Below are 23,562 nucleotides of genomic sequence, written 5' to 3' on the forward strand. Positions count from 1 at the left end.
ACCTATACCCACTGTGGTTCTGTAGTTGTGGTTGGCAGAGTAGAAAGGTAGAATTTTTGAGAGACACCTAGATGGTGTCTTTGAGTTGCTAAATCAACCAGCTTTGTCCCTGTCCTAGGTAAGCGTAAATCTTTTATTTTTTTAAATCATTTTTAATTGGTATTCTTCCATACTTGAAACCTACAAAGGATACAATTAACTAACTATAAACATTAATTTTGTGTCCTGAAAGATAGTGCTGCTTTACAAATCTCACTAATGATATATTGAATTAAGAGAATAACTTTCTCTTCCTGCCTCCCTTTCCCCCTTCCCTAGCTTCCGTAGAATATATTGATTATTGTATTTTTTTTAAAAAGTGATTAAGGGGCATGAAAAATCTCCTTGTCTGCTTTCATCCAAAATGATTGTTACTCGCAAAAACTTAACATTTCTAGTTACTTTGCATTTGGAATTGTGCTTCTATTTGACTTTAATTTTTATCTATCTTACGAATTTTGTCCATGAGTTTGGTCAATTTAAGCCAGCAGATTATTGAGCATCCATTGTATTGCTCTGGACTTCTTAAAGTTTGGATTGCATTTGTAGTGAAGTGATTAGGTTTTATAAAGCATCCCTTGCCATGTGTAAGATACATTATTTGAATTGAAATGTTTTTTGTTTTTTAGTTTAAAAAGCAGAATTAACTAATAGTATTGTTTAAAATATAACTGATTGTAAGTTATGTATTCATTGGTGAGTTGTGTGGTAGAATATTCTTGCTACATGTTTTCAGAAGCTTAGGAGTTTAGACAAATGAACCTATGCAATGTCTCTAGCTAGCATTTAAATATATGCAATCCTGGATCTCTAGTTAATGCAGGAATGCAGGTTTTCTTTTCTTTTTTTTTTTTTTTTTAAAGATTTTATTTATTTATTTGTGAGAGACATAGAGAGGCAGAGACACAGGCAGAGGGAGAAGCAGGTTCCATGCAGGGAGCCTGACATACTCCATCTTGGGTCTCCATGATCCCTCCTGAGGCGGAAGGCGGCGCTAAACCGCTGAGCCACCCAGCCTGCCCTCTAGTTAATGCAGGTTTTCTAAAGGGATGGGAAGAAAGATAGCATGCTTTATTACCTAATTATTCCTTAGCCATTCCTTTTTCGTTCTGTCCGACTATAGAAAGGAAATAGAGAAATGCATCATTTATGGGCTATAGTGATAGTTCTGTTCTGTTTGTAGAATAAACTAGATTTCAGCCTCCTAAGGTGTGCAGAAACAAAGCCTCCAACCCAAATTGCTGAGCAGTTTACTTCCAGCAGTTCTGCTGCTCTCAAGATTCTCAAGCCACTAACTGGCCTAGCTTTGAATAAATAGGGATTGAACTGATTGCTTACATTTAATTGTAGTTGTCAGTAGAGCATTTTGATGAAGAGCATGAGTTTGGAGGCAGTTTCCACATCTTTAGAAATAATATGTTAAACTCTACAATAATTCTGCAAAATAAAACCGCTATTGCAAGTGCTTTATGCATTGTCTACCACAAAATAAAGATCTGTAGGGTTGCCCTCATTTTCTGAGAAACTCTTCCCATTCCACACTGTTACTGTGATACAATATGTTGATACAGTATTTGTACGTAAAATATAACTTTTTTTTTAACCTATTCTTACCTGGTTACTACCTGAGAATCTAAGCAAAATTGAGTCCATCAGAGCACTGTTTTAGGGTTTTGGAATGAAAAGACTTCTCTTCAGACTGCTGAAGTTCTAAGAGTAAATCTGAGGATCTATGATGGATGACTTTGTTTCCTACTCTGCAGAAAAGTGTTGTTGGTGAAGATTAAAAAAAAGAAAGCTGATGCATGGAAAAACAAATAAAAGATGGTCCTGAATGTTTCAAGGGTTTGATTCTTAGTTGTTCTTGTGGCCTAGCTATCCCCTTCCTTATCTAAATTTTGGTTGTTTGGTACTCAGTCCCAGGAGGTATTTTACTACTTTTAATAAGTATATTTTTCCTGAACTGGTTTGATTTAGACATCTGTCACTTGTACACAGTAATGATATCTAATATATGTATTTAATAAATAGTAACTATTAAGAGAAGTAGACTATTTAATGTACTTAGTTAAAACACTTTTTACTTCAAGCTACTTTGCTCTGTTAAATGCTGATGATTTTTCATCTTATAATCTAAAACCTCCATAGAAGTTTTCAAAGTATTTCTTGGGAAAGAATCATAGCATACATAGCATACATACTTAGAACTGGTTTTTGATTCCTTTATAGAGAGTTGTCTGTACCTAGGAATTTGGATAGCCTGTGTGTTAGAGGCAATTCTAGAATCTTTGTTCTAGGACCCGAACGTCAATTATAGAAGTCTTCTAAACCTACACATTAGAAAATGATGATTAATGGCAGGTTTTCTTCATTAATATTTTATTTTGTCTAAACTTCTATAGTGCCTATGAGATACATTTGAGCCAGGAGCTATATGGACATAAAATTAGCTTATTTTCTCTAGATATTTATTACTCAATTATGAAGCTATGACATAAACCCAAAATTGAGTAATTACCAAAATGCCAGTTGTATGCTACAGATGATAATGTCAAGGTAGAGAGATATGAGTGTACTAACATTGGCCTGAAGACTTGGTGAAGGAACTGGAACTTGAACTGGGCCATGAAGAGTAGAAGGGATTTGAGCAGGGGAAAGACATTCTGGGCAAAGGGATCAAAGGTGAAAGATGAAAGTGTGCAATTACTTATTCTTTTAGTAGAGATTAGCTGTTGTGGTTCCAGCTACAAGTTAGTGGCTTTTGAATATCAATTTATGGGGGTGGAGTGGAGATGATTGGTGGTGATGACCCACTAAAGCCAATTGAGCAGGGAAGCTAATGGTTTAATGAATGTGAAATTGCCTTCCAAATTTGATCTGCTAGCATATAAACCAGCTTTGAGGATGAGAGGATAAGGTTGGAGGGCTGTTAGTGAATTTAAAAATGAAGTTACCTAAAAACACAATCTAAGGATTTTTCCAAATAGCTGTAAGTATACAAAGCATTACTTCTATACCAAAGTAACTAGAATTCTCTTACTTGAAGCAGCTATAGACATCCACCAGTACCCTACAGAACCATTATCCCCAAAGCTGAGATTCACCATGGAGCTTCCTTGAGTGCAGTTTTGAGAACAGTCAGGCATCATAACTTATTTATGAAGGGGTAAGACAGGATTGGATCTGGTAAAACCTAGCTGTACTAGGTTAAGTACAGCTGAGCTCTGTGGACCTGAAACTGAGCATTGGAAGATAATCCCTGAATATTACATATGAAGGTTTCAGTCTGATAGCAGTACAAATAAAAAAGAAAGGGAAAAATTATTAAGAAAATTATGATAAAAAGTTCATAAGAAAAATGAAGTCAGGCCACAGAATTTTTTGAAGGAGAATGATTAGTTGTTTTTGTTTTTAAAGATTTTATTTATTCATGAGAGAGACACATAGAGGCAGACACAGGCAGAGGGAGAAGCAGGCTCCCTGTGGGGAGCCTGATGCGAGACTCTATCCTAGGACGCCAGGATTATGACCTAAGTGGAAGGCAGACGCTCAACCACTGAGCCACCCAGGTGCCCCGGAGAATGACTAGTTTTAAGCAGACCATGGTTAAATGGATAATGGAGCATTACAAATAGAGGCTGTATGATAAGTTAACAATAGCACATACCTTGGAGCCCAAGTGCCTGTACTTGAATACTGATTCTGCCACTGCCATATGATCTTAAGTAAATTCCTTAAATCTTTCTGTGCCTTATTTCTTTATCTGTTAAATAAGGAAACACATTTAGTTCTTAAGCCCTGCAGAGTAAATAAAGTGCTTAGAGCAGTGCTAGCATGAAGTAAGGCCTAGATAAGTGTTAATTGTTGTGACTGCTAGGATTACTATTCTTAAATTACAGCTCATATAAGTGAATAGTTTTGGTACCTGGACAGGGGCAGAATTACAGAATTGAGTACTTGCTATGAAGGTCATAGTTGAATGTGTATATGTGAATGAATTCTCACAGTCTCTATTTATCCCTATATAAACGTTCTATTTCACTTTATCATTTCTAACTTTTCTCTTTTCCTCCCTTATAAAGTTCCTTTCCTCTTATTCCAGCCTGATCCTAAAATCTGTTTTACATTTAAAGTTTTACACAAAATATTGAGAATGTACAGGTGCAGTTTTTAGTTCCCAGATTTTACTTAAGTTACATATAGCCCTTTTCCTGGCCTGTACTTGGGATCCACCATGGATTCCCTTTTTTCTCACAGCCTCATACCCTAGGTTGTGCAACCTTGTTTGCCTGTGTTTTGTAAACTGCTTCTGGAGCTCACTGTAACACAACATACAAACCAAAATATAATTCAAGATTTTTTTGTAATACTTTTTAAAAAAAAACTTTAGCTTGAAGAAATTGTAGACCAGAAATTGCAGCAATGGTACAGAGAGATCTTTTCTTTCCATCAACCAGATTCTTCAAATGATGACATCATACTACAGTATGATTATCAAAACTAGGAAACTGATAATGGCACAATTCAACTAATTTAAAATAGAGACTTCTCTTGGATTTCACCAGGTTTTTGGCATTCACTCATTTGGAGGAGGAGATGATGTGGTAGTGGTATAAGAAAGATGTTAGGGTTCAAAAGCTGACGGCCAAGAAAGAATTCTTGAGAGTCTTTGGTTTTATTAAAGCATGGGGACAGGACTTGTGAACAGAAAGAGCTGCACTGGGATCATGAGGAATAGCCCATTATATACTTTAAAGTTGGGAGGGGGTTAGGGATAGCATTAAGTCTCTCAGGAATTTTGGAAGCAAGATTTCCAGGACCTTGAGGGGGCTAGCTATTGTTAAGAAAAGGTCATTTATTACTCCTGAGTCATGAGACCCTTTGGATATATATATCGATAGGTTACATGCTTGGGGGATGATTGCCAACCTGTATCTTGGGGGTGGGCGGGGTGGAGATGAAGGAAGTTTCCAAAGAAATTTTTATTTGTTAAAGTACGCTTACAGGATCCTGGGGGTTGAGCTAAGATTTCCTTTTGCTTTTAGCAAAGTATTAACATCTAGGCAATTGAGTCACTAGAGGAATGTCACCCTCCCCGTTTCAAGGACTTGTCAATCAATGGCAGGAAGGAAATCTAATAATTTTTCTTCTATTTCCCACATCAGTAGTAATGGCAACATCCTTGTGAATAACTTTATGACATTTTGTCACATGTGTAGGTTTGTATAACCACCACCATGTTTAAGGTACGGAACTGTTGCATCACCATAAAGAGCTCCTTCATGTTCCATTCACTTGTGTAGCTCTTCTGTAAATTACCAGCCAGCGTATGCCTGTGGCCCAACCCCAAGTGGTTAGCAATCACTGATCTTAACCCATCTACTGTATATTATCTTTTTTCAGGATAATTGCTTATAAAAATTATAGCTAAAAAAATAAATAAAAAATAAAATAAAAATAAAAATTATAGCTGTTTTTTGTTTTTATTTGGGGAGAGTGAAGAGTTAGTTTTTTGTTGTCCTAATCATATGCAAAAAATGTCTTTTCTGAGTACTTATATAAGAACTATAAGAAAAGTGTACTTTAAAGTATATGATCAAAAACTGTGATCAACTTAACATTTGTTGAGTCTGGTGTGTATTTATAATTTTAGTTGAGATTATTTTAGGAATACTACATTGAGATGCAACAGTTTCTTAAACTGAATATCTAAAAAACATTCTTTTTGTAATGAGTACCTAGTATTTATGAAATACCTGGTATAGTGAATTATTTTTAGAATTTTTAGTAAATAGCTTTACAGTTGGTTTAAATGTTATTTTTAGGGTTTTTTGTTTGTTTTACTTTTTGAAATATGTACATAGTAATAACTCCAAACAATACCAAAGGCCACAATAGTGAAAAATAACTCTTTCTCACACTTTAAATCCTAGTCTGCCAGTTTACTCAGAGAAAATCATTGTATTAGTTTCTTGAGTATCCTTTCAAAGTTATTTTATGCATATTCAGGCCTATCATACAATTGTTTTGAAGCCTGCATTTTTTCATTTAACACTGATTTAGAGACTTTTGTATTGACAAGGAACATTGAGGTCTGCTTGTTATTTTAGATTGGAAGCATAGTGTGATATTGTGATTTATAATATAAAGTATGTTTGGTCTTCATTCTTGCTTCTGGCACTGAGTTCCTAAAAACCCTTGGAATTTCCTGAGAGAGAGCAATGAGGGATGTCTTTTTTATGTTAATGAAGTGACTTTGGGAAAGCTTAGAATGGGTGCTTAGATGCCTTCGGATCCAGCTTTGTGATTTGAGGATGAGGACTTGCTGTTCCCTTTTGTCCTAGTACCACCACCTCTGGGGAGTAGAGGAGCTGGAGATTAAGCTCAGTTTCCAGTAGATGGTGTTTTAATCAGTCGTGCCTATGTAATGAAATTTCTATAAAAACCCCAAAGGAAAGAATTTGGAGAGCTTCTGGGTTGGGTAACCAGAAACACACTTTTTACTACTGTGCTGGCCTCCAAATGTTACCAGGTTGTAAGTTCTTTGTTAAACATCTCAGTGTTTCTCTAACATCTGGCTTTTGATTTGTATCTTGTAATATCCTGGTAATAAACTGGTAATCTACTGAGAAAACTGTTTTCCTGAACCCTGTGAACACTGTAGCTAGGTGGGAGCCGGGGAAACCTGATTAATAGCTGGTTGAAGTACAGGTTCGCATCCTGGACTTGCTATGGGCATTTGAAGCGGGGTGGGGTGGGGGGTGGTTATAGGACTGAACCTATATCCTGTGGGATCTGATGCTGTCTCATAGTTGATAGTGTCAGAATTGAGTTGAATGGTAAGACCAGCTGGTATTATGTAAAGCTGGTATTGGAGCACTGCCTGGATCTGTGGAGGGAAAAAACCCACACAGTGGGATTGGATGTAGAACCCATACATAGTATTTCATTTTACGGATGTACAGCTGAAGTCCTTTCATCTAATAGCTTTCATAACTGGTAGTTAGTAAGCTAATCAGAGTCTGACAGAGGGAGCCATAGAGTGATCTTTAAGCATTTTACTGTAATAATGTATATTTGCCAGCCATTTTTTTTTTTAAACTGAGCTGAGACTTTTTTTTGTTGACAGCGTGGAGTCCATTGTTCATTGTTATCTTCCTTGTATGAACCCTACCCTCAGTACATTTTCTGTAACCCATTTTGGGTTTCTTTAGGTGATAGGAGAATTTAGCCACTTAAGAATCAAATATCTCTGTTTACTGTTTGCCTTAGTGATTGGATTCTCAGCCACACCCAATTCAATAGTACTTTTTTTAGTAGCTTGCCATTATTGAGTCTTTATGTGGTGTTCAACCTACTGATCATAGAAACAATTTTTTTTCATTCCATTTTATCAGTTTAAATAATATTTAAATAAATCATATAATTAGGATAGTAGGTATAATTTTCACAAACAGTTGTGGTAACAAACATATTTTACCCTTGATAAATAGACGCCCAGTGGTGGGAATGAAAGTATAAGAGCTTATTAGTGGTAGCCTAATAGTCAAAATACATGGTGTGCCAAAGTCACCATTAGTTTTACTCAGGAAACAGAGAATATTGATTAATCATGTGAGTCAGTTAAATGAAGGTTGGTTAAGAACTTCTTGTGTTTCATTTTAGATAACCATTCTGCTTGGTGGGCATTTAAGTTATTTCCAGCATTTTCCTTCTTACAATAATCAATTGGTACACTTAGTTGTTTTGTTTGCATATATATAAGAATATTTTTATCTAAAACAAATTCTTTGGAATAAAATTAATATGTACAAGGGGATAGTCTTTTTATGGTAATAAAATTATTGAAGGAGATCTTAAATATTTTATTATGTAATTTTCAGTATTTATAGTAAAATAAAATGTGATAGGTAGATTTATTTTTGTAAAATTAACCAAAGTGTTCCTTTTTTCCTTCAATAATGATTTGTAGAGAGGAAAACTATGCTCATGAGTCATAGAATACATGAATAGTATTCAAGGTATTGAGTCATAGAATTCCAGACATCTCTCACACATAAATGATCAATTTGTGCACGCACTGTGTATGTATGGTTTATCCTTTGTAGTAGACATGTTTCTCAATTTGAGAAGGTCTGATCATATTTAAACACTCTAGGGAATTTGATATCTTAATGATTAACACTGAAAAGCCTTAAACCAAGGATCCTTTTATTAAAATGACTAAGACTGAATATAGTCTGAGATTTCGGGTGGTTCTTTGTTAGCTTTTTCAACAACTATTCAGTGAGTTTTGTGCAAAGTATTCTGTTTGCTGAGGTACATATTGGAATAAAAAAACATGGTCTTGTGGAAATTAATTGAGGATGGAGAGACAAGAGCTCTTAGCTTAGTGAAACAACACTAATAGCCCCTATACCAGCTTCTTTTTACTGAAGCACCTGTTATGACTATAAGGACGAAAACAGTATCACAATATATTGAAGTTATATAAAGAAGCCAGTGAAGAGCCAGTGATAATTGTATGTTCCACACATCTTTATAATACCTATTTATATGCTACTATTAAACCTTTTTTGGATTGCCTATTAATATTTTTAACCCCTCTTTTGACTAGCATAATTTATTCTCAGTTGTGTATTCGTTCTTAGAGTAATTGGGGTATTACCAAACAAGAAAATTATTTCAGTGTGAAATCTCATTTTCGTAAATCTTGAAAGCTATAATATTCTAATATGGTAAAAGACCCCAAAATACAATACTTACTTAAATGAGAAATTTATTTCTCTTAGTAGTATATGAGTTAGTGGTCCAGATTAGTGGAGCAACTTTGTTCTCTAAGATTATTCAAGATTATGATGGTCTTCTAGGATATTGGTCTACCTCTGCAGGGTCAGAGCTGGCTCGGTTTCATTCACATCTGTCTTACAGCCTGTAGGAAATGGGAAAGCAGTAATCCAGATGTAAGGTAATTGTCTTTTAAGTGAAAGATGACCTGAAAGTTGTGTCTACTTCCAACTCACATACCACACTGGTCCACAATAAGTAACAAAACTTCCAGGCAGATTTAAGAATATATTCTCTCACTGTGTGGGTAAAGTATCAGCTACAACTTTATTCCTGTGGACAAAGGGGAAGATAGATAATGGAAAACAACAGCGTATCTCAAAACCTCTATCCAAAAAATTTCACAATAAATCTAAATAAATAGCTTTCACAGAAACAACACTCTTGTAACTTTAGATAAGGTGTAAATAGGAATTAAAAATCCATGAATGTGACTCTACCTCAAGATCTTCAAGTTTCTTAAACTGGAGATCATTGGTATTTGGTGGGGGGAGGAGGTACATGAAGCCTTGCATTAGATATAGCGTCTTTTCTTGAAGGAAGATTTGGAAGAGTATATATATTTTTTTCAGTTGAAGTATAATTAAATACATTACTATTTTATTAATTTCATGTATACAATGTAGTGATTCAACAGCAACAGTTTTATACATTTCTCAGTGCTTCTGAAGATAAATGTATTCTAAATCCCCTTTATCTATTTTACCCATCTCCCAACCCACCTCCCCTCTGGCAACTACCAGTTCTCTGTATTTTAGAGTGTCCCTTTTTTCTTTGTTCATTTGTTTTGTTTCATAAATCACACATAAATTTGTATAGTATTTATCTTTCTTTCACTGACTTATTTCACTTAATGTTAAACCTTTTAGATCTATCCATGTTGTTGCATATGGCAAGATTTTATTCTTTTTTATGGCTAAGTAATAGTCCAGTGTGTATGTATAGTACATCTTCTTTATCCGGTTATCTATGGCTTTATCCAGTTATCTATGGATGGACGCTTCATAGTTTAGCTATTGTAAATAATGCAAGAATAAACATAGGGGTGGATATATTTTTTTGAATTAGTGTTTTTGTTTCCTTTGGGTAAATAATGGAATTACTGGATCATATGGTAATTCTATTTTTAAGTTTTTGAGGAACCTTCATACTGTTTTCCAGAGTGGCTGCACCAATTTGCATTCCCACCAACAATGCAGATGGGTTCCTTTTTCTCCATATCCTTGCCAACACTGATTATTTCTTGTCCTTTTGATTTTAGTCATTCTGACATGTATAAAATAATATCTTATTGTGGTTTTAATTTGCATTTCCCTGATGATTAGTGATGTTGAGCATCTTTTCATATGTCTCTAAGCTTCTTTGGCTATCTGTAAGTCTTCTTTGGAAAAATGTCTATTCAGGTCCTCTGTTCATTTTTTAATTGGATTATTTGGGTTTTTTTGGTCATATAGATTGAGTCATATAGATTCTTGATATATTTTGGATATTAACCCATTATGGGGGATATTTGCAAGTATCTCCTTCCATTCAGTAGGTTGCCTTTTTGTTTTGTTGATGGTTTCTTTCACTGTTCAAAATGGAAGAGTATTTATTTGATATATTTACAAAGATAGGAAATATTTTAGAGCCACAAACAAAATTGACAGGAATTTTAAGAAAAACCTTAATATTGTTTTAAGGGATGAGTTTAAATCCCCAGAAAAATATTTTGGGGTACATGTGGAAACATTTTGATAGGCAAACCATTTGGTTTGTTAAGGTTTGTTTTATTTAGGTCAACAATTCCAAACTGTGTAAAACTGTGGAAGTATATTGGAAAATAGGATGAAATAAAAGAAATTTGCCTGTATATATCAGCAGCATAGGCATCTTTATTCAAGAAAGCCTAAAATGCTATCTCTCTGTCACCTTAGATTTTATTTTTGCTGTGCTTTAAAAAACCATTTTTAAGGCCAAAATATTTTTTTCAGGCTTTTTTTCTCCTAGAAAGGTAATATTCTGTTACTGGGACTTACTGACTTAGACTAGGGTTATAGAATTAGTAAGTTGATAGTTAATGATTTTTCTTCATTTAAAGTATACTGGAAAAAAAATATACTGAAATTAATTTTATGTTAAAACTTATGTTCCACCTTTCCTCTTCTTACAGGACAATGAAAAGAGAACTCCACTGCATGCTGCTGCCTATCTTGGAGATGCAGAAATCATTGAACTGCTTATTTTATCTGGTATGGTAAAGCTCTAATTAATAAGAGCACATCATGCATATTTTGTCATAATTAATATTAAACCTAGTTGACTTTATATTTGTTTCATAAGCTGAAATTTGTTCATTCTATAGCTAATCTTGTATCATGTCCCAGATACTGTTCTAGTACTTAGAGTATGTTGGAGAGCAAAGCAAAGTTTATTGCCTTTGGGGGGGTATATACTCCAATAAGGAAAAACAGGCTGTAAATACAAGTAAATGTTAGGAGATGATAATTGCCATAGAAAAATGAAAAAGTATGTTAGAATAACAGGGTGAGATGAACAATATATAGGCTTAGGCATTATATAGAATATTCATAGTAGGCCTGATTGACCACAGAGTAGCTATGAGAAAATTGTGGGTCTTCAAGGGGGAGGTGATGTGGCACAGACCAAGTGCAGTAGTGGAGGTAGTGAGAAATGATATGATTGTGATATATTTTATGACTGTTGCCAACAAGGTGTCTGTCTTTAAGTAGCTTTTATCGAACTCTTTTTGAGGGCCCATAAAATACATTTTAGAAACTTGTACTTTTATCTTTCAGTTTCTCCTAAACTGTTTAAGACTTTACTATGAAGTAATGGTAGAACTCTTTCTTATAGAATAACTCCTATTGTGATCAGACTCCCTATAGTCAAACAGAGCTTAGAAATATTTTTGTTGTAGCCAAATTATTAGAAATTTTATTTATTAGAAAATTCAAATGTGCTTAAATTTTGCTTCTGTTGCTAGATTGTAGATATACACATAATGCAATTGAAGAAATAGTATCATTCATTTAATATTTGGGAATAGGAGCACTTAGCGAATTTTTGAATGAAGATCCCATTCAATAGCCTAAATAGAGGGGTGCCTGGGTAGCTCAGTCAGGTAAATGTCTGACACCTGATTTAGGCTCAGGTCATGATCTCGGGTCATGAGATCAAGCCCTACGTCCGTCTCCATGCCAGGCATGGATTGTACTTGAGATTCTCTCTCTCCCTCTGCTTGTGCTCGCTTTCTCTCTCAGTCTTTAAAAAAAAAAAAAAAAAAAAAAAAAAAGCCTAAATAGAATTTTACCATTTTTACATTTATGAAAATTCTAAAATCTGGGTTTTATAGCAAATTGCATGATCATATACATTTTTAAATATTGATCAGCTAATATTCTTTTTTTACTGAAGTATTATTATTAGTTTTAGGTATACAACATAAACATTACTCAGTGCTCACTCATGTCAGCCCCAGCTGATATTCTTATACTAGTTTCTTCATGAGTAACTTCATCACAGATGTACTTTCTTGAAGATATCTGTTCCTCTGTGGATGCTAGCTCACTAGTTTCCAGCTTAAATTTATTAGAGATAAGAACTGAGGAGATGCAAGAGAAAAATCATATTTCTTCTTAATTGAGGCTTCTACTATAGTAACATGAATTGATGGGATATAGGTTATATATGGAATTTTCTTTACAAATACTGCCTAAGAAACAGTTTCTTTTTTCTTTAAGACATGCCTATGCTAATAACAGTACAGTTCCAGTTAAATTAATGTCTAAGACTTTGGATAAGAACTCTACTGCTACATTTTTTTATTTTAACACAGTTCTGTTCATTTACTTCCATTTTAACTTAAAGATTTTATGACTTAAAATGGAGGATTCTTTTTCTCATTTTTAATTTTTAACCTAGGAAAAACTTTTCAGATGCTCCATTTGACTTACTACATGGCTTTTAAAGTGAATGTTTGCATCAAGAATTTATAGAAAGTTGACTTCCTGGTCTTTGTAAGTATGATAGTCAGATGAGCCTTATGAATTCACATGTGATAATATCATATCAGCTTTGATATGAACATTTGAGAGAATGCTTAATTTCTATTAAATAACCCAAAGAGAAATAATATATAAAATTAGCCACCATACATGTATAAAAAAGCTATTTCAACTTTAAAAAATAATTTTAGTGGGCACCTGGGTGGCTCAGTGGTTGAGCTCAGGTCGTGGTCCCGGGGTCCTGGGATTGAGTCCCATGGGTGGCCTGCTTCTCCCCTCTGCCTATGTCTCTGTTTCTCTCTGTCTCCCCTCTGCCTATGTCTCTGTCTTTCTCTGTCTCTTGTCTCCTATGAATAAATAAATAAAATCTTTAAAAAGAAAAGGATACTTTTTGTATTATACTGTTTTATCAGTCTCAAGTAGCTGTTTTTAGATGGAGTAATAAAATCACAAATTAATTTATAGTTTTCAGAATAAAATTGAGTTTTTACATTGGTCTCAGACTGTATTATTTCCTTGCTCCAAATTTCTTTTGACTTTAATTTCTATTACTTTCACATTTGTACACTCTGCTCTAATGCCACTGGCTACTGTCTTTGAACAGCTGCTTCTTTAGCCTCAAACTCTTTTTTCAGATAGCCACACGACTTGTTCCCTTACCTTTTTCATGTCCTTGCTCAAATGTTAACCTCCTGGATGAAGTCCCTGATCATTGCCACCGCTGCCACCATCTTTTCCCTCTACTGTGTTATTTTTCCTACTACTTCATGTTTTCTGATAGCCTTTTAAAATTTTACTTAGTCATTTCCTATCATTCTCTCTTTACTAGAATGTAAACTTCCAAGACAAGGGAGGAGGGACAGAGGAAGGGAGAGAGTCTAATCAGGCTGACATGACAGCATGGAGCCTGATGTGGATGGGTGGGTGGGCGGCCTCCATCTCATGACCTCGAGATCATGACCTGAGCCAAAATCAAGAGTTAGATGCTTAACTGGCTGAGCCACCCAGGTACCCCAGCAATATAAGTTTAGGCTTTGTTTACATTTTGGTTTCAGTGTCTCTCGTCTTTAGTGGAAGTGAGAACGGGAGAGGTGGGAACGCAGTAGGAATGTGGGATTGTTAGGGGTTCAGGTAAGTGAAAAAGGGGAAAAAAACAAATGATTTGTTTTCCTATGGATGCAGCTCAGGCTCTTCTGTATACTTTGTTTCTCTTCAGACTACCACCTAGGCTCTAAGAAAAATTAAATAAATAAAAACTTACTTGGATCTGGAATAAAATGAGCTGGAATGAAATCAAAGGCTTAGCTTATGTGGAAGATTCTCCAGGATCATGTTAGGTCACAAAACAACTTTTCATAATTAAGATTGAAATCCCATTCCGCATCTTTTCATCCACAGTGATATGATACTACACATCTACAGTATTTCTCTAAAATAAAAAAATGAAGAAGATAAAAAGGTTGACATCAGTCTGTAGAGTCCTGTCCTTCCATGTTAATGTTTCAGGTTTTGATTATTCTCTAACTTCCTATGATGAGAAATTAGGAAACTGTGTTCTCTAGTTTGATTCAGTCTTGTCTTTTCATTGTTAAGAATTATGACTTTACATTCTATTTTGTAATCAGAATTCCCACTGTTTTCACACACCCCAGTCTTTATCCTTAACTTCTCTAGCCCTAGGTTTTTTATTTGTATGTATCTCTTGGTTGAAGAGACATCATCATCAAGTTGTTGGAGGGTTGGCTTTTTTGAGGGGAGGGAGTTTTGTTTTTAATTTTTCGTAAGAGCTCATGGATGTCATATTCTTATTTGGGACTGTTACCTTTTTTTCTTTAATTGAAGAGTAGATTGGCTAGTTCTAAAATTCTGTTACCTTTTTTTCTTTAATTGAAGAGTAGATTGGCTAGTTCTAAAATTCTTGATTCATGATGCTCTTTCCTCTCAATTTTATAGATGCTGCTCCAGTGTTTTCTAGCACTGAGTGGAAGTCTTGGATCAGGCTCTTCTCTGCTTGCCATTTCCATTCCCCCATAGCACCCTCCACCACCATAGTCACTTCTCTTCTGCCTGGATGCCTGTAGGATTCAATTCCTTATCCCTAAAATTCATTACTAACTTAGGCTAAATCTGTTGATTATTTTTGCTGAGACATAATGTGAGTGTGCATTTTTAGTTCTAAAATTTAGATTTTTATTTCATGTATATTTTCCATTAAATCTTTGAATATTTTATTTCCATGTTTTTCTGTCAGTAAATTTTTCTACCATGTTTTTTTTGGGGGGGGGTTCTCTAATTGTAATTTTGTCTCTTCCATTTAGTTTTGGGTTATTGCCTTATACCTGTTACTCATTCATTCATCAAATACTTAATGAGCATGTCTGTGTATCAGGTACTATTCTAGGTGCTGTGGGTAGAACAATGAATTAAATGGATGGAAGTTCCAGCCTTCATGGAGTTTGTTTTGGTGGGGGAGATAATAACAAGTTAATATGCATAGCTTGTCTTATAGTGATAATTTGTATGGGAAGATTAAAGAAATGTATGTTGGATGGGGATCAGTTGCTGTTTTATGTTAGATTATCAGGAAGGGATTCAGGGATATGTGACATTTGAGCAGATAACTGAAGGATATGAGGAAGCAAGCCTTGCACACCAGGCAGATATTTTGAGAAAACTGAGAGAACAAGAACAAACACCATGATGTGGTAAGCATGTTTGGAGGCAAGTGAAAAGAACAGTAGGAGATGAAGTAGCAGAGGTGGCCAGGTTCCAGATCATGTGGGCCTTGTAGGCTTTGGCAAGGACTTGATTTGGCCCTTAAAGTGATGAGGAAAACCAAAGGGGAGTTTTGAGTGAAGTGACATGGTCTTACTTAGGTTTTTAAGGTTCACTCTTGCTGTGGTTCAGATTCTTAGCTGTGTTTTAAATCGTGTTTATTCTGCTTTTTGTTATTTCTAAGGTTTCATCTGTAATTGTTTTTTCCTTTTGTCCTTCTTGATCTCTGCCAGCTCTCAGACTCTTTGTATTGTCTTGCATCTATCTTGGAACTCTTTGAGGTCTCTCTTCAGAGCTTACTTTCTCTGAAGTTGTGCAGAGAGTAGTTTGCAAATTCATCCTTTCCTCCCCTGGGATAATTTCTTTCAGATGAACCTATTAACTATATTTTACTCAGTCTCTCTTCTCCCATATATTTTTCCTCTTGTCCTGTGCTGGATACTTAACACATCTTTGAAGAATTTGCTTCTCTCCAGAGCATTTACTTACTAATGAGTAGAGTGTGGGGCCGGGGCGGGGGGGTGGGGGATGGCAAAAAGTGAGCATTAGTTAGGTTAGTCTGTTCCACTAGCTCTCAAACTAAATGGATTTTCTCTCAGTTTAGGAGAGTAGTTTCCTTTAGTTCTTGGTCTATATGTAGTTGGTGTCACTTAGGTGGTATTTCTTCACATTGTTTTTTGTTGAGGTTCTTTTTTTGTTTCTGTTTTTAAGAGTAAAGCTACTCACTTTCTTTAACCTGCAGTCCAGAACTAAATTCATTGAAAATCATGTTTACACATGATGAAGCTCCAAGAATTTTGGATGAGAGGTATCATTTATGACATGTTATATCTGATTGAACAAGTGAATACTTCCATAGAATCAATAGTAACACTAAAGTCTAGTGTAATTTCATGATTGTTATTTATTGGAGTAAAATAATAAAAGGAAATAATGCTTACAAAGATCTCAAGTATTATGGTAAATTTACTTTTTCACTCTTAACTCTGTGAAGGTATTATGGATAGGGAAACTAAGTCATTTAGAGGTTTAATAACTGGCCAGAAGTTACTCTATTTTAATCTCTTGCTCCCCTCTATTCACACACCCCCATCTCTCTCCCCATAGCAAAGTTTGTATAGATAATTACTTTTATAGAAGAACTTCTGTTTTGAGGGCTAAATTTTCTGGCTACATAAGTATAGATACTTTTATGGGAGCTGTTCATTTAATGTTTATATTTAAAACCATAGGTTTAGCAGTACTTCAGACTGTTTCCAGTGTATGATTGAATGGTTAAATGACTGTTGTATAAGGCATTAGTCAAAGCTTCATTTGATCAGTCTGTTTTAGAAAATATAACCCTTAAAAAAAAAAGAAAATATAACCCTTAATAAGGAAATATTAATATTATATATTAGGAATTAGACCTAAAGGATATGATCCTTGAAAACTGACAGTCCTGGTATATTCGTTTGTTAGGGCTTCCATAACAAAGTACTACAAGTTGAGTAACTTAAACAAATAAACGGAAATTTATTTTTTCCACAATTCTAGTGGTTAGAAGTCTGAGATCAAGATGTTGGCAGCATCAACTTCTTTTGAGGGCTGTGAGGGAAGGATCTGTTCTAGGCCTCTCTCCTTGGCTTATAGATGACCACCTTCTTTTTGTGTCTTCCATCTGTACATGTCGGTGTCCATATTTCTTCTGCTTGTAAGGATATCAGTCATACTAGATTAGGGCCCATCCTAATCACCTCATTTTAACTTAGTTACCTCTGTAAAGACCCTATTTCCAAATAAGATCACATTCTGAGGTGTTGGGGTTAGGACTGCAGCATATGAATTTGGGAAGGGTGAGGGGGATCTGGCGTCCATAGCACCATCTTAAATGATACAGTACAACAGCTGGTTCTTTTTCAGCATTGCAGGAGGAAAGTGGAAATGTATTTGCTCTTTGCTTATTCCACTCCCAACCTGAAAACAGAATCTGAAGCTTTTGACATTGCTTTTGGTAGGCTGCCAAAGGAAAGCATTATTTCCAGTTTGAGAAGCGTAATGCAAGTGTTTGGCTCCTGGCCCAGCTCACTGGACATGGACTGTCTCCTCTGAGGCTTAGGAGCAGAGAAGAGAACTATTCTCTGCAAGGAGAAGTTTAGAAAATTATTAGTGGACTACTGATAATTATTATAAACACCTGTGGAAATGGAAATAACTTTAGTAATATCTACTATTAAATACTTAGCCTAAATCAGAGGTTAAAAGACTTTATGTGAAGGGCCAGACAGATAACTGGTAACTACTTGATTCTACTCCTACAATGTGAGAGCTACATAGTTAAGTGACTAGGTGTAGCTGGTATTGCAGTAAAACTTTATTTACAAAATAGGTGGGCTGTAATCGAAGACACCCTGATATAGATTATAAAGATGCTGCCTTATCTACTTAAAGTAGGGCAAGGTATTTCCTAAGTATGTAATAATTTATTCCCAGTACCTATTTCAAAGTAGGATAGAATGTTATAATGGGAAATGGATCACACAGCTCACTTAGCACAAACCTTATTTTCCTGATAAGTTAGTTTCAAAACTTAAGGAATTAGCAAATCTTGCTGATTGATTAGATTAAGGAGAGAACAGATGAGTTGAGACCTAGAGTTAAATGGGGTGCTCCTGATTTGAGTTCCTGACTCGTGGCATCCACTTTGCAGAAACAGGAGCTCCCTATGTTGTTTCAGCATAGGGCCCATCCTCCCTCGCCCTCTGCCTCCACTCCCCCATATACACACACAAGGTATCGGAGGCCAGAGATTATGATGAACAACATAAAGGTCTAGTCTGTGGGGAAGAACCCCAGGTCACACAGTGTGCTGTTACAGAGGCATTATTAGATCATAGGTCCTGCTTCTGGGCTCCTTCCACTAATGCCTGTCTCCTTATAAGTCAAGACTCCTCTTCAGCTGCATTGTTGTCTAGAGCCCAGAATAGACAGATTGATTGATTGATTATTTATTTATTTATTAGAGAGAGAGAGAGAGAGAGAGAACTAGTGCTCGAGCAGGGATGAGGGGTAGAGGGAGAGAGTCTTTAGCAGACTGCACTGAGCATGGAGCCAGATGCAGCACTAAGTCTCACAACCCTGAGATCACAACCTGAGCTGAAACTAAGAGTCGGATGCTTAACCAACTGTACCACCCAGGCACCCCAGATTTTTAATTTTTTTAAATTATTTTCTTGTTTTTCTTCAAATAAGCTAGACATTGGCCTGATTCTGGAAAGCTTACCTTAATTTTTTTCTTTCAGAAACTGTTAGAGTAAATTTTTATATGTATGAATTATTAAATGAAAAGACTGGGTGAGAGGAAGCTGGTTATCTGAATTTTTCTCTATAATCTAATGGTGGTATCAAATGTATACAGCCTGTTTGGGTTACCCTGCAATTGTTCTTTGCTTGCTTTTTTTTTTTTTTTTTTTTTTTTTTTGCTTTTAGCATTTCAGAAATCTAATCACATCTACTCTGGAAGATGAATCTATTCAGATATTTGATGTGGCATATGTGCTGGCTGCTTATTTATCATCTTAAGGGAAAGCTCATGGATTTCTCCTACATGTGGATTTGTGGGGGAAAGAGAGCCTAGTCAAGAAAGCATTTGCTACATGGTGGGGCATAACTATTTTGGATTTAATGAGATGTGCTCCTAGCCCTTGAGAGGTTTTCTATAAATGTGGGTTTGCAGTAGTTATCAGTGATATCCCTAAATTGCTATCTCAATTGTCTTAAATTTCTTAGCAATGCTTCCTCTTACCCAAGAGTCTCCTAGTAACCTAACTTCAACAATTGGGATGGGGCTGCTATTTTATATTCTCTTCTGTTTTAATGACTAGGAGAGAGGAAAGAAATTAATATTTTCTTGGTGACTTAAGGTCATCCTTATAAGCCACAAATATTATACTCAGCTACGTACAGAGTATGTGATGTTTCCACCAGAACTGTTAACATTTCATTTTCTTTCTTTGAAGACTCTTTTATATTTTAAGTCTGTGTGATTCCCCCCCCCCACTTTTCATCTTCATTTTTAGTCTTTGTGCCTGGTTTTCAGCTGTTAGACTGGTAAACTTTACTCTGGAAATATCTTTTGCATTACTGGAATGACTTTGTAGCTTATGTTTATGAATATACAACTAATTTTGGAGCTGTCTGTGTAGAACAAAAGTTTGGTTACCTTCAGAATTCCTGTGAGTGAGCTCTAGGAGCCTGGACAACTGAAGTGCGCTGTCCTGTTCGTTGCTCATACGCCATTTTTCTTTTTATACTCAGCTGCTACTTTTGTAATGTACATTGCTATGCCATATTTGTTTGTTAATATGTAAAGTGTTACTAATTAATAGATGTGGGCAGGGGAGATATTCTGTTGGTGTCCTTAGAAATAGTTCAACCAAAAAAAAAAAAAGAAAGAAAAAAGAAATAGTTCAACCATTTCTCATATTCTTGACCTTTCATTTCAAAGGAATTCAAACATTTGATTAGTGTTATTAGAAGAAACACATGATTTAACAAAAGATAAGATGAGCATCTTCTGAAAAAGATTGTGATCAGATATCTAGAATCCAGTGGTGTTGATCTTCCTGGAGATAAGTATCTTTAGAATCTAAAAAGAACAGGCCTAATTTTTTTTTATCACATAGTCTGTTACATTAGTACCAACTAGTAGTATTTTGTATACTTAGTAAACCATAAGTGGATTCTTTGTGGTAGGTCACTCATGGTTTTTTGGAAATTAACTTTAAATTTGTTACTAAAATTTGTTATTAAAAGTGAAGAGAAAGACTAATTAATTATAACTTAGAATGAAGAATGAAACCAGCAAGGTCTTTTATTTGAGGCTGCCAAATGGCTATCAAAATTAGATTTCCTTTCTTTAACTGTGTGCCTGATAACCCATGGTTAAAAGAAAGAACAAAACTATCTTTACTTTCTACCTAGTTACTTTCCAGTTTTTTTCATTGCACGACCACTCCTTTTATTCTCCCTTAAATACCTACCTACCTACTCTTCTTTCTTTCTTTCTCTTTCCTTCCTTCCTTCCCTTCCTTCCTTCCTTCCCCTTTTTTCTTTTCTTTTCTTTTCTTTTCTTTCTTTTCCTTTTCTTTTTCTTTTTTCTTTTCTTTCTGAATAAGTGATATACCAATTTTATTTCAAAAATTTGGAGTATATATACGTAAAGGTATGTGATAGTGAGGCTGCCTTTCTACTCCAGTCCCCTATCACCCAGCTTTCACTGTACCTTACCACCTACAGAAATGCAGTATCTTAGTGTTCTTCCAGGGATTTCTTTATGCATAGAAAGCAAATATGAATATAGATATTTATACTTAACCCTTCCATTTTCTGCATAAAATTAAAGAATATTACTCATCCAGTTCTCACTGCTTTTTTCACTTATTTCTCACATTTTTTAAAAAAGATTTTATTTATTTATTCATGAGAGACACACACAGAGAGAGAGGCAGGGACACGGGCAGAGGGAGGAGCAGGCTCCATGCAGTGAGCCCCGCCTGGGACTCAATCCCGGGTCTCCAGGATCACGCCCTGGACTGAAGGCGGCGCTGTAAACCGCTGAGCCACCAGGGCTGCCCATATTTCTTACATCTTTATGAGCACATAGAGGCTTTTTTTGTTTTGGTTTTGTGTTTTTGGTTTTTTTTTTGGGGGGGGGGGTTGTTTGATTTTGTTGTTTTTGTGACAACCACATTCTATTTCCTTAGTTAACACCTGGAATCAGTTATATTGAACTTTCCCCATTTGCTGGAGACCTATTATCAGGCCTTATTCTTTTCTACTTCTGTCTATCCAGAGTACTTGTCTTTCAGGCTATAATGCCAGGATTTGTCCTTCTACTATGCACATAAGTAGAAAGTTGTAGAGAGAGGTACAAGTATTATGGAGAACCCTTGATGTTCTAAGCAGATAAATGGGTGAATGAAAGAACCTAGCTTCCATATTGTCCCTTCACTGTCTCTAAGGTCTCCAACCTTCTGACCTATAAGCATTTTAAATATTTGCACTCTCTACATTCTACCTGTTACCCAGAACAGATGCTGACTCAAATGTGGTTAGACAGTCTATGTTTTAAAACATCTTGGTCTCCCAAGAGCCTAGCAGATAGTTGTTCGCAGGTATAGTTGAATATATCACTCTCTCTAGCTATTTCTTTATTTTGCTGAGTCCCTTTGTTTTTCCAAAGCCTAATTGAGCAATCATGAGAACTGTCATATTGATTCTTAATTCTTCAAGTGTCAAGTGTCCTCACTGTCATTGAATAGGAGTTCAGTTGCTCTCAGAATTCCAGCTACTTCATTTGCGAATGATTTTATATACCTGCATTTCATTTCATTTTTCTCTCATGTTTAGGACTTTTAAATCTACTTTTAACCTATCCGTGCTGTATGTTTATTATTTAACTTTTGTAATGAGGCATTGGGAGATCTCTATAAGTGAAGAAACTTAAGGTCAGAGTGATCACACAACTAGCTAGGAACCCATACCTAGTAGTTATTAGAGGTATAACTTAGTCAGTGTACTTGATTATTCCCTGGAACCTCACACTCAAAACATGGAATGCAAACATTAGGACATCTGAATTCTAGCCTTGGTTCTACTATACTGGACTTAGAAGTTAAGCTATTCTCTGTACCTGTGTTTCATCATCTAGAAAATAAGGTTAGACTAGCTATCTAAAGCCCCTTTTTACTAGCTAGTTATAATCCTAGATATAAATCTAGAGTTGCTTATAGTGTAGAACCTGTTGCCTGTTTCTCTATACTTTTAAAAGCTGTGACTGTTTCTCTCTACTTCAATATATACTAATCCTACAATTTGGTTGCTGCTTCTCTTGGGAATTTAGGTACCAAATCAGTGGATTTTATGTAGGCAGTAGACACACACACACACCCCAATTACATAGTATACTTTTTTGGTCTTACTAAATGTATTTATATTCTATTAAGGACAATTCTTGTCCATTGACTCAAGTGATTTTTAAATAACTGTATACAGTTGGGTGTGTTTTTAAATTCTTTAAACCTTTATTTTTTTAAAAGATTGTATTTATTTATTCATGAGACAGAGAGAGAGAGAGAGAGAGAGAGGCAGAGACACAGGCAGAGGGAGAAGCAGGCTCCATGCAGGGTGCCCAACATGGAACTCGATCCCTGGTCTCCAGGACCATACCCTGGGCTGAAGGCGGCGCTAAACCACTGAGCCACCGGGCTGCCCAAATTCTTTAAACCTTTAGATATAACCCAGAAAGACATGTGGTTTGTTCATTTCTTTTTTTCTCAATTTTTTTCCTAAGTCTATAGCCACTATCTGTTTTACACAATAACTTCATAGTACTAATGCATTTTAAATCCTCATTGGAGAAATATTTTTATATTCTGTTGCTTTATAACATGATACATTCATTAGTAAAGAAAAGTAATGAAGACTTTGTAATGGTGTGCATTTTACATAGGATTATTCTTATTTAAGTATTTGTTTTTTAAGACACATTCTTAAAAGGGGTCTTATTTTTACTCTATGCTCTGTATAAAGGTGCTTTTCTAATCTATATATAAAATAATGTTTTTAATAAAAAGCTAATTATACCTTATTGGATAGTTTTGGTTTGTAATTTAATGGTAATTTATTAGCAGGAAGTATAAAAAATAAAGTACTACTTTTTCAGTTGTTACTTATCCAATTTGGACTTTATATAATTAATATTTCAGGAGATTTATTTAAAATATTTTATGCAAATTATTTCAATTTATTTTTTTCTTCTTGTTGCAGGAGCTAGAGTTAATGCCAAAGACAGCAAATGGTTGACACCTTTACACAGAGCAGTTGCATCTTGTAGTGAGGTATGAAATTTCTC

General features: G+C 35.3%; 1 protein-coding gene across 13 annotated transcripts in view; it reads left to right on the forward strand.

Annotated features, from left to right (window-relative positions):
- The window catches only part of ANKRD28 (ankyrin repeat domain 28), a 195,889-nt gene that overhangs the window by 107,258 nt on the left and 65,069 nt on the right, over window positions 1-23,562 (forward strand). For 8 of the 13 annotated variants that reach the window (XM_055321692.1, XM_055321689.1, XM_055321693.1 and 5 more), the window contains 2 exons: window positions 11,039-11,117; window positions 23,478-23,548. In XM_055321692.1, the coding sequence (XP_055177667.1) occupies window positions 11,039-11,117; window positions 23,478-23,548 (150 nt within the window). The remainder of the gene's footprint in view (window positions 1-11,038; window positions 11,118-23,477; window positions 23,549-23,562) is intronic. The other 5 variants (XM_055321699.1, XM_055321697.1, XM_055321695.1 and 2 more) reach the window with 1 other exon arrangement.

This window comes from Nyctereutes procyonoides, unplaced genomic scaffold (assembly GCF_905146905.1).
Source record: "Nyctereutes procyonoides isolate TBG_1078 unplaced genomic scaffold, NYPRO_anot_genome, whole genome shotgun sequence".
Lineage (NCBI taxonomy): Eukaryota > Metazoa > Chordata > Mammalia > Carnivora > Canidae > Nyctereutes > Nyctereutes procyonoides.